This window comes from Dioscorea cayenensis, unplaced genomic scaffold (genome assembly GCF_009730915.1).
Source record: "Dioscorea cayenensis subsp. rotundata cultivar TDr96_F1 unplaced genomic scaffold, TDr96_F1_v2_PseudoChromosome.rev07_lg8_w22 25.fasta BLBR01001349.1, whole genome shotgun sequence".
NCBI lineage: Eukaryota > Viridiplantae > Streptophyta > Magnoliopsida > Dioscoreales > Dioscoreaceae > Dioscorea > Dioscorea cayenensis.
The window spans coordinates 58,357-72,754 of record NW_024087740.1 but is presented as its reverse complement, the minus strand read 5'-3'; the positions used below and the strand labels follow the sequence as shown (position 1 = coordinate 72,754).

The 14,398-nt window shown below is 33.0% G+C and overlaps 1 protein-coding gene across 1 annotated transcript; it reads right to left on the bottom strand.

Annotated features, from left to right (window-relative positions):
- Positions 1–9,903: 9,903 nt before the first annotated feature.
- On the bottom strand, positions 9,904–12,439 carry LOC120256242 (subtilisin-like protease 4). Its single transcript, XM_039263969.1, has 2 exons — positions 10,823–12,439; positions 9,904–10,742 (listed from the first exon to the last, which is right to left on the bottom strand). Exons 1-2 carry the CDS (start codon positions 12,412–12,414, stop codon positions 10,064–10,066), a joined length of 2,271 nt encoding a protein of 756 aa, XP_039119903.1. The 5' UTR covers positions 12,415–12,439; the 3' UTR covers positions 9,904–10,063.
- Positions 12,440–14,398: the final 1,959 nt, after the last annotated feature.

The following is a 14,398-nucleotide window of genomic DNA, read 5'->3' as shown; positions in this document are numbered from 1 at the left end:
AATAATCTTAGTAAATTACAAATCCCAATCCCAGGCAAAAATCTGATATCAAACTCATTAAATATAGTTAAAATCAAATTTTCAATCTCCTCAGATTTAGCAATCCACATAAAATATTTAATCTATAACAAATTTCATTGTTTTTTCATGACAAATACCTCTTTGTCCACTTGGTATTTAGCATTTCTTTCTCGTATTTTCAAATTTTAAATATTAATTTACCAAAAAAATTATATAATATCAAAATTGTACAATTAAATGCAAAATCTGTAAATTTGGACTTGTGATTTCTTTAACTAAATAAAAATAATTTTATAATACAAATTTTCAAATTCATGCCATTCTAATAATATATGGTTCAAAGTTTGTACTTTTATAATAAGCCCTAATAGACTATTTATCTTTGCATGATAATAATAGTTATAACTTTCAATGAACTAGTCATTTATTCATTTTATTTAAGAATATTAGCAGCTTATATGCATACATTTCTTTAATAATTTTTTTTATGGTGTAAACAAAGTTTATATTCATAAGTGTTTATAGTATGATCCAAATGCACTAACAGGTTTATCTAATAATAGATATGAATGATCTGTGTTTTCTTTTATAAATTTAGTCTTTTACATGGTTTATTAATTATATAATAATTTTATATTATAAAATAAATTTATATATTTATTTATTAGAAATTCTATGATGATAGAAGTGTAATTTTTGAATATCATAAGGGTTCATGAGGGTTTAATTTTTTGAATAATCACTAAAGTTTGGTAAAATTACAATTTGCTCACTCAAGTTTGATTTGTTTCTAAATAATCATCGAGATTCTTAATTATTTCAAATCTGCGATTCTGAACGATTATGAGAGCTCGTTAATTGACGTGGACACAATTTTTTAAATGTTGATTGAACTTTTTACAGTGTCCATATTAGCTAATGAAGCTGATAATCATTCGGGTGACTGGCATTTGAAATAATTAGTAAATTCAGTGATTATTTAGAAACAAATCAAACTTGAGTGAGCAATAATTAATACCTGAAATCAACATGGGCTTGACTAGATTGTCACTATAAAAGGGATTCTCTTAAATTGTTTAAATATTCAGTTGAAAAGCAACTGATAGAAATCAAAATCATGAATTTCCAGTGAATCAGTGACGTGACTAGAAACTTTCATATCCCAATTATTAACACATAAAGTTTTATATTAATGACATGTGAACTAATGCTAACAGAGATAAAAACATCACTCTTTTTTAAAATCTTAAACAGTTTATTTAATATTATTTTTTTAAAAAATAAATATGGACAAATTAGAAGATGAAACTTGTGTTGGAAAATAGAATTGAAATAATAACTCTACTGTTATAATAGTGGTTAAAACTCTCCGGTCAGTTTGACAAATTTGAATGCACTCATTTTTTTAATGTATAATTCATGAAAGTGATGTGGAAAATCCACTATTGATGGGTTGTATTCCACCATATGTCAAGTCATCCATTCAAACAATGGAAATATAGAACAGCCAATGCATAAAACAAGAAACTTGGTTGCATTTTGTGAAGGATTTTGATTGATTTTGATGGAAATGGAGGGGAATTCAAATGGGGCAAGTTTCATTATTTAGTCAGAGTTTGATGGGGTTCACTTACTCATTCACTCACTCTTTGCTTTTGTGATCATGATTATCCGGGGGCTCACAAAAGAAGTGTTTTTATGGTCATTAATAATTAGAGGGGGGCTTGTTGAAATATTGGAGTAGGATCTTTTCATGTCCTCTAAAATCATCCTGTAAATGAGGGTAGGACTTTGTCCTTTGAGCATGAACTGGCTCTCACATGACCCATGTGACTCATTCATTCCTTTCTTTGTGCAAGAACAGAGTTTACCTTCCATTTCAGAAGTTTTATTTATGCTTAAAAAAAAAATCCTTAAATAATTATTTAGTTTAACACATCTATATTCAATAAATAGTTTCTCAGGCTCTTGGCCACTTTGGAGAGCTATTCCCAGTGATTCAGGATGCAGACATGAAATGTTGAAATTTAACCACCAATTATTGTTTCTTGGTGCAATTTCTCCACTGAGACTTTATTGATGAAGGCTTGAGATCTCCATTGCTACCATCCTTCAAGAAAAACAGACTCAGCCATTTGAACATTAAATTTGGAAAGCAAATCGGTTGACTATCATGTGTTTATTTTGAAAAGTTTTTTGAAAGTAAAAGTCACTGACATTTGAATCAGTGTGTCCATGCAAATGTGAGTAATTACTCAAACTAAGAGGTATTTTCTTAACGCTTAAGTGACATGTTCAAGAGTTAAGATTAGTTAATGAATCAAAACATACAATTAAAATTCAAATGGAAGGGTGTCTGTAAAAAAGGCATTGTCCTATTTAATAGTTGTACTTCCACACTCTTTAATTAAATGGCTTGTACATACAATGAAGAGTTAAAAATTCTCAACCGCGAAAAGGTTCATAGCTCACAACATTAGTCCTTCTACAAAAAATATGGTATACATGAGATTTTCAAGTTTTCCGAATTTAAGTCCCATTAAACAAAATGGTGATAATAGGCCTCTGGTTGTGAGTTTGGGCTTGTGGATCATCCTTCCTTGCCGGGTAAGAGAGCGTAGACTAGACAATCAATTCCCAGCCCATGGATCCGCTCCTAACTAACTGCACTTATCTCATTTGTCAAAAAAAAAAAACAACAATTTTCCAATTACCAAAACTAATTGAACTTTTCCTTTAACTCGCTATAGAAAGTTAGAAAAAAGTAAATAAATTTGCAATTCATTGAGTTCAAGCTGCTAAATTCCATAAGCGTTGTACAAAATTCAATATTAACTTAATTGCATTGTGTCGGGCTTACCTATCACATGATTGTTTGCTTCATGGAATCTTATATTACTGTTGAGAATAGGACTATTAAGAATATGATTCCAAAGTCATGTTGTTAACTGGAATATGTGCAACTTTTTTGTTTAGTTGACAATGTAGTAATGTGGGTTGGAAATGTATCATTATAGAGTTTGATTAGTTGGAAATCTTTCATTACAAATTATCTTTTCACAAAGATACCCTTATTTAATTAGTGTAAAATATATCAAAGTTCATAATAATTTTGAAGTAAATATTAAAATTGTTTAAAAATAAATATTTATTATTATTAAAAAATAAATTTAAATTTTCATATCGTTAATTTTTAATAATAGTAATGGTTTAAAATGTAGCATTACTGTGTTTGGTTAGCTGGGAATCTTTTAATACAATTTTCTTTTTTACTAAAATACCATTATTTAATAAGTGTCAAATATATCAAATTTCATAATATTTTTGAAATAAATATCAAAATTGATTAATAATAAATATTTATTATTATTAAGAAATAAATTTTCATTTTCATATAGTTAATTTTTATTAATATTAATTAAGTCAAACTTACTTGTTTTAAAAAGAAGGAAGATAAGTTCAGAGGCTAAGGTTGGAAAGGTAAATTGTTTTATTTTTGAATTTTTTTAGAAAATTGATATTTTTGAGATTTTATTAAATTTGAAGGGTATAATAGGAAAACAATTCACATTCCTTTCGAAATGTGAGATTACCACCTATTGAGTTAATAATCACATTCCCAGTAATATTAGCCGAGTTATCACATTCCTGGATATGATATTCCCAGTCTATATAATCAAATGATGTAATATAAGATTACCTGATTCGCATTTCGAGTGTAATGTGATATTAACCCCAACCAAAAATAATTCTTAAAAAGTTACAACACACCTTGAAGACTTATGCAATAATAACGGTTTTTAAGGTTCGGTCTTTGCGCTTATAAAAGGTTGGGCAAACCTCACCTCCTTGAACAATAATAACAATAATAATAGCCTCAATCTGTATAATTTGAGGGTGTTTTTTATATTCTCATTGATTTTTTTTAGCTTAATCAAATCTTGGTTGATCTTTATGAACATGAATAGCTAAGCACACTTTGGTATTTGGATTTGATAAACTTTGAGTTATATCTTGAATCTTGACTTCATTTTCATCAATTTAATTGTCATTGATGTTGCAATCCAATTAATTGTGGTTTCTTGAATGCTATAAATTTAGGGGTCATTTGGCATTGTATCTAGTTTTTTGTTTTTGCTACCAATTTCAAATTTTGGGGAAAAAACGCATTTGACAAGATATTTTTGTTTCCAAAGATTTTATAAACCAACTCTGTGGTTTCAAAAAAAGTGGAAACAAACTTTTTATGTTTTCCAACTTTTTGAAAACATTTCCAAAACATTAGTTTTCTAATTTTAATCTGACACATCAGAGACTTTTGGACCACTATCTTTTTTTTTTGTCTGTAGACCATGAGTGCCCGATTGTCTAATAGACACTAGTCTTCGGAGATGAGGCAACCGACAATGATCGGCGGAGGTGAGCCGTTGGTGGCTAGTGGCGGGGATGGCATGTTGTTGAGCACCAGTGATTGGTCTGCTGGTGGTGACATGTCACTGGCTAATCGGAGGTGGCCAACAGCTAGTGGCAGTAGGCCTCAGTTACAAAGACAAGACAGATGGTGGTAGGCCATAGGTTGCAGGTGGCCTCATGCCACTGAGATGACAAGTTGTCGATGGGCTGAGGCGGCGAGCCGCCGATGGTTGGTGGGGGGCATCGGCGGGTCACTGGATGCCAATTATATATAGAATAATGGTATTTTTAACAAATAAATTTTCCGAATGACGTGGATGTCATGGGCATCCATGTCAGCATCCACGTCATTCCTTCTTTATCTCTTCTTTTTTTAAAAAAATAAATTTTTTTATTATCTAATTTCTAAATTTAAACATTTAATCTTAAAAGATAAAAACTTGTAAATGATAAACCGAAAAACCCCATGCAGGGGGGTTTGTGTTTTCTAGTTTAGGGTTTAGGGCATAGGATTTAGGGTTTAGGGCTTAGGATTTAAGGTTTAGTATTTATTATTTAGGGTTTAAGTTTTTAGATTTTTATGGTATAGATTTATGTAGTATTTGGGTTTAAGATTTTAAATATAATTTTATAGTTTTTTTAAATTTTAAGAATTTAAGGATTTTTAAGGTTTAAATATAAAATTTATATAAAAAAATAATGACGTGGATGAAGATGTGGATGACAAGTTGGGTGTGTGTGTAACTTTGTTTACTAATATAGCTTAATTTTGTTTACTAATAAAACTTTATAAAAAAATATAAAAATACAAATAAAAGATATGTCTTGGCTTTGAAACAAGATGCTAAAGTATTATAGAAGTAAGTAGACATTCCATCACCACTTTCGAAAAATGCAACCAATTTCTAGAAAGATAATATTTTTGACATTTTATTGAATTTGAAGGGTATAATGGGAAAAACATTCACATTCCACAAGGAATTTGATATTACCACCTATTGAGTTAATAATCATACTCTAAGTGATATTGGCCAAATTATCACATTCCGGGAATATAATATTCTCACTCTATATAAGCAAATGAGGTAATATAATATTACCTAGTCCATATTTCAGGGGTTATCTAATATTACTCCCAACCAAAACCGCACATAGAATGCGGACAATGCAATCTTACGTTATCTCGTTTAGTTAATTAGGGAGGGAATATCATAATTAGCAACATTATCCCGAATGTGATCACCATTTGACAACTATTAACTAAGGATGATTTTTAGTAAAATGATAATTAATAAGGTAAGATTCTCACCTAACCACACATAGTAATGCTACATTCCAACTAGATTACTATGTGTCAACTGAAACATAAGTTGGGCATATTTCTATCAAGCATGTCCAAAAGTCGGGCTACCTGCCCAAACCCAAAGATTCACCCAAAAAATGGGATGGTTTGACCAAAAATATTAGGCCCATTGTTTGCTCCTTGGACAAAGAAAAGAACCCGCTTAAAAAATGGGCCAGCCTCAGTTATGATGTTTTAGGACCGAACTTGACCCAGCCTGGGCTGATTTATGTAAAAATAAATTAATTTTTCTATTAAAATAAATCTAGATTTAATTTGTTACAAATTATTTTTATTTTAAAATATAATTTTTTTAATAAATTTTATTTTATTTTATTTTAAAAAATAAATATGGATGGATTTGTGCTAGCCATGGTCATATCTTTAGAAATATGGATGGGGCTTAGACAAAATATAGGCCCGAATAACTGGTTAGGCGGGCGTGGTCACCATTATTGTTAAGTCTAGGGTTGCCCAAACCAGCAATCACTTCCTCGTAATCCTATTCCAAGTGGTAACGTAAGATTCTGTTTGAACCAAACAATTATTCTTCATGCAAGGTTTTTGTTGGAAATTAGTCCCAAGGATTCGAACAATGTAATTTCTCTTGAGAACATGACTTGGAGAAGATACCAACGTTGTAAAATTAAAAAATAAAAAAAAAAAAGAAAAAATCTTCAAAATAGAATAAGGCCTCTTGGCCTCTTGATACTGGGTCCCTTGCATAGGATGTTCATTTTGAGGAGGACCCAAGATCAAATCGTAAGGCCTACACAAGGTGGGAGCACAAGTGTGTTAAGGTATTAACTCCAAGTCTGTGCTTGTCCCTGATTTCCCTCAAATGAGACTGCTTGTCACCTATTTGTCAAAAAAAAAAAACTTTTAGTTTTATAAAGGAAAGTAAGGTTTTCTCAAGGTTCACAATCATATTACAAAATCCAAGCTTCTTTAAAGACAAAAACAAAATTAATCATGTATCTTTTGAGAAAAATGGTGTTATTGACCTAATCAAGGGACATGTGGCATATGGGCCATTAGTGAGAAGAGAATAGGATTGTTAGGTTAAGGGGATGAAAGAAAAAATGGAGAAAAGGCAGAAGGGGGAGAATTTGGTGAATAGAGGATGACTTGAGAGAGTTCGGAGGAGACTGAAAGTTGAAGATTGATGTATATATCTTCTGTGGTGTTCTGCAGTAGAAGGTTATCATTTCTGATCTATCTCCTCTCTGCAATAGAGGCTATCTCTTACTGATAGCTAGTTTTCAAAATAAGCTGGGATCTTCACTGAAGGCTGGAAGTTGAAGATTGAGGTTTACCATTATCTCCTTCTTATTGTGTTGATCTTAGTATTTTCTTGTATTTGGAATTATGAATGAAGTTGTTGTGTGGGTTTACAGTATTTGAACTTCTATATTTTGGTGTTGGATATAATTGTATGAAGATATGTAAACTTCTTGGATCTTTACCTAATCAGAAACCTTATTACATTGAAGAGTAATTTCTTATCTTTTTGCTTGAATTTGTTAAATGCCTTTGATAAGTGTGTGAATGAACTTATAATGGTATTATATCATTTACATTTGGGATGTTTATTGTATTAAATGTTGCTAAATTGATACTTAGTTTGTTATTTTAATGAATCCAGGGCATGGACATATTGTATAATGCATGAGAGAGCAATATAAAGCAATTCAAGAGAAAAGGAGAACCCCTCGGCAACAGAACATGAAGATTCAGCCAAAGAGTAAGCCATCACCATCCACTTACGGCCAAGCTTATCACTGTAAGTCAGATAGAAGAGCTTGTGGGATGGGCTTACCCTCGTAAGTTAGAGCACAAGGGTGAGACAGAAGAGCTTATGGGTTAGGCTTACACTCGTAAGCTAGATCATAAGGGCTAGGCAAGGAACTCTATGGATTGAGTTTACACTCGTAATGGTGGTCACAAGTCCTAGACAGAAGACCTTATGGTCCAAGGCTTACGCTCGTAAGTTGGACAATAAGACCCGAACGGAAGACCTTACATGTAAGGCTTACACTTATAAGCTGCTCGTAAGTGTCGCGATCCTTCATCTCTAGTTACTTACAACCCAGGGTTACACTCGTAATATACCTTGTAAGCCAAAGAATATAAATATGTTTATTGAAGGTTTTGTGGGGGCTTTTGGCTAAGAAGTAAGAGGAGATGATGAAAAAGGATGGGAAGAGCTACTCTTCACCATTCCAAGTGGGAATCAAGAACACCAACTCCTTAGAGCTTCAAGGAAGCCATTAACAAACAATCTTGGCAGCATTTGTGGAATCTCATCCGTGGTTCTTCGTCATTCCAGAGGGAGAAAACCTTGAGAGAGTGTCTAATGTTTACTTTCATGTTTCTCTTTCCTCTAGATTGGATTATCATTCTCCAATAATGGAGAACTAATTTTCACAGTGTATGGATTAGAAGTGAATTGGAGTAAAAATAGACTAGTTATGGAAGCTCCTTGAATATACATTGGTTGAGCCAAACTTACATGCGAAAATTATGCAGTCATGTACTTTAACTCGACCACTGTGGCAACTTACATGCCCAAGTATTGTAGCAAAACTTAACAACAAATCTCTTGAGAGTTACACAACCCTTACTTAAACTACATGCTTGTGTTACTTTGGTTGTAACAACCCCTGCTCCCTTAAAATTACCCTAGGTATAAAATGCAGAGTTACAATTCAATGAGAGTCTTTTCAAGGATTTTTTGGGGATATTGAGCAATTAGTGTGCCACCCTATTGAAGAGCAAGAGCAAGGATTTGAAGGAGCCACCAGAGATGTTATATCATTCTCTTTTAGAGTTGCATGATAGGAGAGATTTATCCTTAAGAGGTCTATAAGCCACCATAATTGATCGTGCACCTTCGTATCTGCCTATCCTTTGACAGTGCTTGTCGCTTTCGTCAAAAAAAGTTAGGCAATATGAAAACCTTGAATAGCCTTGCACTATAGAATTTTTTTTTGAAAATAAAATTAGACACTATGAAATTCTATGACATGTCTTATGAACTTATTGAATTTCTAAAAATTTATAAAATAGTTACTTTTAAAAGTCCCTTAACGTATGAGTTTATGGAGTTATGAAATTATAGGTTTTCTGAATTTATTAGATTCTAGAATTTCGCAACTTTATTTATTTTTAAAATATGAAACAATGACTTTATGAGAAATAAAAATTTAATGAATATTAATGAATTATGAGAATAAGTCATTTTCTAAAATTTTTTTAAAAACAAGAATTTTGAAAATACATGCCATTTGAGATTTAGGTGTTGTTTGGGAAATTTTTGTAATATTCTATTTGATTTATCATTAAAGGTTGATTTTGACGTGAACGAAAAAGATTTAAATATTTTTTATGATCACTACTTAATTTAGGTAAAACATATTTTGATTTACATCAAATGACCCCATCTTTATATATATTAAAATGATAGACAGAAAATTGTTTACTTATAAATGATTTATTTCAATAAATACATGCTTGTTTGACTTTGATTAATTTTAAAATAATACATGCACATATACATGCATAATACATCTGCATAATGTATTTCTAGCATTTGAACTAAATGGAAAATTATGTTATAAGGATATACAAGTAATTAGGATTTTTATAACTATTTTAATGTAGATACTCCTTTTTGAAAATATGATGTTTAATCAAATGAGATTTTCCATATTTGAATTAGTAATTGTTCAATTTTTCTTTAACATAAGTATGAGTGATTCAATTTTTGCAATGGGTTTTTTAGTGAATTGTCAAGCATATGAATAATTTGTTGATTAATCCTCAGATCATAAATAGTGGTATGGGCTTACTAGTTGATGGACTTAAAAATTAGTTTATACCATATTTCATATTGTTTCGGAGACTTCTTTGTGCTTAAGTTTTATAAGTTAGATTGTATTTTGTTTAATGTTGGATTATTGAAGTTGTTTAACTCAAATAAGTCACTTGAAGATTGAACTTCCAGTTTAGAACATGATAGAACAATAATAATTTTAATCACATTACAGTAAATTCCATATATATGCTTCAGTCACCAAGTAACAGGCAAAGTTGAATGAACACATGCAACCAGAGATCAATTATAATTAGCATATGGAGTAAGTTCCCTTCATTCATAAATTAATAAATAATCCAATACAAAGTGAGATGCTACATGAAAAGGAAAACAAGCATTATTCTCGTAGTAGCAAACATTAAGATCAACAAACCACCATGCATGACGAATGTATATAAATGAGAAATGTTTCAGCCAAAGACGACAGCAATGGGGCTTCGGACCACATGGCCACCTGATGTTGATACCCACTCTAGTTTTCCTTCAGATATTGTGCCCTTGACAGGAGCTGGTTGCCCAATGGTTATCTTGACATTAAAACTTAATTGTTGGTTTTGAGCAGAGAATTGGAGTCTATTTGTAGAGAGGATCAAGTTTGCATTGGCTGGATGAAAAATTCTTGGTGTGTAATCAGAGTTGGCATTACCTACATTGGTCACTGTCCTCATAACAGTCTCATCTGGAGAGTTGGAACTCAAAGTTACCATGATGGAAGGGTAGTTTAGTTGGGATGGTTTGATCTTCTTCTCTTTGGAGCAATCCACTTTTCTACTATTGAAACGTTGCATATATGTGGGATTATAATTAAGAAAACACATGTAGCCAATGTAATCATTGAAGTTACGGTCGTAGACAAGGCCTGGATTCATTGCTTTAATGGGATTGATATGTCCTGCTCCTCGATCAAAGATGTTGGATGGCTTCCAGTTTTTCATGTGAATGAATGGATTTCCAGCGAGATCAACATCATCTGCAGTTGTTATTATTGCTGACTGGATGGCTGCTGGAGACCATGTTGGGTATTTCTTCTTGAGCAAAGCCATGACTCCTACTACATGAGGCGATGCCATGGATGTGCCAGTGTCGAACCTGATGTTTAAATAGAGTGATTAGTGATAGCCAGAAAGAGATGTAATTAATTAAAAAGAAATTTCTTAGGTTTGTAATACTTGAAATAGTTGTTGAAGGGGTTGTCTTTGTGAATAGATGCTCCAAGAATCTCATAGCCTGGCGCGATCACATCCGGCTTCAAAATGCCACCATTCGTTAGACTAGGACCACTAGACGAGTTGGTGGCAATTGTCGGAGCCGGGCGGCGACCGGACACCTGCCCATTAAATATGATGGTAGCATTGGGAGGTGATACTCCAAGCGAGGTATAGTATGCTAGGATCTTCCTTGCATCGTCGGAGTTGACATGGCATACTGGAAGAACATGTTGGTCGTTTCGAGTGGTCTTTATTGAACCCATAAGAATCATGGCAGCTCCACCGGCAGAGCGAACAACACTACCTTTGTTGATGTTTTTATCACCTGCCCAGCATAACACTATCTTATTCTTCACATCAATCCCATTCAGGGAACCACTCCAGCAACCTAAAGTTTCTTTTTTGTTGTTGGCTCCAGGGTATACAATTGGAAGAAAATTGGATGAGTTGAATTGAGTTGGCTGATAAAATCCAGTTTCTCCAATGAATTCATCCCCATTACCAAGCCGCACTGTCGCTGCAAGCCTTCTATCTGGCCAGCTTGCGCCCACCACCATGAGCCAAGGTGCTGAGTGACTTAGGGATTTTGGGGCTCCCCTGTTACCGGCGGAGACTGACACAGAGATACCTTTCTTGGTGGCCTTATAGCCAGAGAAGGCAGCAGTATCAAGGTAGAAGTTATCGGTTGGCTCGGCACTTATAGAGTAATTGATGATATTCACTCCGTCAATCATCGCCTGATCATAACTCTTCAAACTATCAGCACGAGATAAGTTTGTCTTGTAGATGGCCAGGTGAGCTCTGGGCGCCATCCCTGAGGCCGTGTACCTATACTTGCCAACAACCATGGCATCCTTCACAAAATTCCCTGTGGCTATGCTCGCCACATGGCTCCCATGTCCACCTGTGTCCACTGGTGGATCAGTCACTTTGCTGTTAATTCCATATGTCCCTCCGCCGATGATCTTCTTGTTACAAGTGAAGTTGGTGAAGTTGCAGTTTCCCTTCCAGTTGGCTGGTTTTGTAGGCATTTGATCATCAGAAAATGATGGGTGGTTCCGTGGGATACCTGAGTCTATCACTCCGATAACGATGCCTTCTCCCATGTTGGACTCAGTGTGCCATATTCCAGTTGATGGATCACTTAACCCTAAATACTTAGGAGTGTATGTGGTCTCGAGTAGATCTTTCTGAACATCCAGCTCTGCATGCAGGAAGCTATCCATGTGTTGCATGACTTGCACTTCATCAGGTGTTAATTTTGCTGCGAACCCAATCATCACTTCAAAGTAGGAGTACACTAGCCGGGGCTCACCCGAGTCCAATGTCAAGTTTGGAAGGAAAGACTTGTGCCAGCTCTCCAACTCTTTGTAGTCGAGTAACTTCCTGCTCTCAGACTTGGTCAAGTGAATGATGTATGTCTTCATCTCATTTGCATTGATGCTCTGACCAACCTCTGATGGTAGCTCAATATCACTTGTTTGTGAAGCATGACCACTGGTAACAAACAACAAGATGATTAAGGGGACTAAGATGAAACCCTTCATTATCATAAAGGTGGGAATTAATGAAGGACTGAGCTATACATGTAATAGGCTCTCTTTCTCCCCTTATATATATATATAGGTAATGAGAACAAATTATGTGGCCATTCCTTTTGAGGAAGCTAGAAAAGAGGGTATCAATGCCACAGTGGACACTTCAATAATTGATGGGTTAAAAAGTTGATATGACAAAAATAATAACAAGAAAACTACAAGAACTCCAATAATTGCTATTTTTTTTATAATTTTAACACTATGAATTGTGATAATGAAAAGGTGGGTATATGTACTTAACAAGAAACATATACCAAGAGAAAGCTCATAATAGAGTGAAGTATCTCCAAAGTGTTGCAAGAACTCCTTCAATAACTATGATATATGATTTTAGGAGAGAAATATCTATGATTTTTCTCCATCCATCAAAGCGCCAAACTCACCACAAAGAAAGCCTAGGATGCTTTCTAGGGAACCAACAAGAAACCACAATGGACAGATACACTCCAAAGTAGAATAAAGAGGACAAACTTATATGCAAACAAAATCAGTACAATCAGAGATGGATTTCAATTGAAGAACTCACAATTAAATTCTTATGGAATTAACATGGAATGACATGAATTTGGTTATTTTGGCTTTATAAAAATGACTTACTTCATCGTTTTATTCTTTTTATGACGAGCTAGTTTGCTAAAAGTTTTATAGCCAATTGGCACCAAAGATTTCTTGGTTCATAGGTGAGAGGGGAACTGATATTCATTGCTCAGTGACTATGTGTACTGTGGAGGGCTATTAGTTTGTCTATTCCAAGAAAAAAAACCATTTTTCGTTAAATTAACAATTACAAACAAATTTTGTATAATTAATTTAAATTCTCTATATATTTTCCACTGTTGTTGTTACAATTTAATTTAGATTGACAAATTATGTTATATATATATACATTATTGATTTTTGGATATTAAAGTTTTTTATTTTCTTATTTTTGTTGTAGCGAATAAGCATTCTTTTTAGTGCTATAAACTTGCCATTGAAAGTATAGTGTTTGTAAGGTGATATTAAGTTGCCATAAATATTTTGTGAGTACTTTTTTTTTTATGAAAAATTAATTCCTGTAATGGTTTCCTTGCAACTCCGCAATAAACGAGTTGGCACAACACAACATGTGCCTGAAGCTGCCAGGGCCTTGTGCATCCCACGGGCCAGCACGGCCAAATGGAAATTACATCGGGCAATCACAACACATCTGTACTTTGGGGTCGACCCAGCAGAGGACACAACCCAGATTGGTTGAACCGGTGCTGTGCGGAGTTGGTCGCCATGACTCTTTTTTTAATAAACACAGAAAATTTCAAAAAATCCTTGAAAATACTTCAAAAAATATAAAAACAAAACACGTACATAAGCAAATATACAATTATTTTAATGGAATAAAAATAACTTTCAAGACTTTTATATAACGAGAATTATATAAATAACTTTCAAGTATAAATTAAGTCTAAGAACCACATTTAAATATATATATATATATATATTGCAATATTTATAATTATTTAAAATAGAAAATATCCTCAAAAGTCTGTGATTTATTCAAAAGTATAAAAAGTAAGTGTTTCTTTCTAAAAAAAACATAAAAATATCGAATGGGACCTAACATTAGAAAAAAAAAAATAAGGAAAACTATTGAAAGGAACTATATACAAAATGAAATGAATGGAAAAAATAAAAAGCTTTCATTAAAATTTAATATGCAATATTGCAGGAAGACAAAAGTAATGACAAAACAACTTGAAAAAAATTGATATTGTATAATAGATTAATGTTGGAAAAAATAAAAAAAATAAAAAATAGAAATAAAACATTGTCATTTTTATGAACAGTACAAAGGGAGAAAACCCCCCAGATCTATCCCATAAATTTTCCAAAAAATTTCAACTTTGAAATCTTCATTTCTTAAAAGCTTGAAACCTTGAAGTTGTAGATTATGAAGACATGA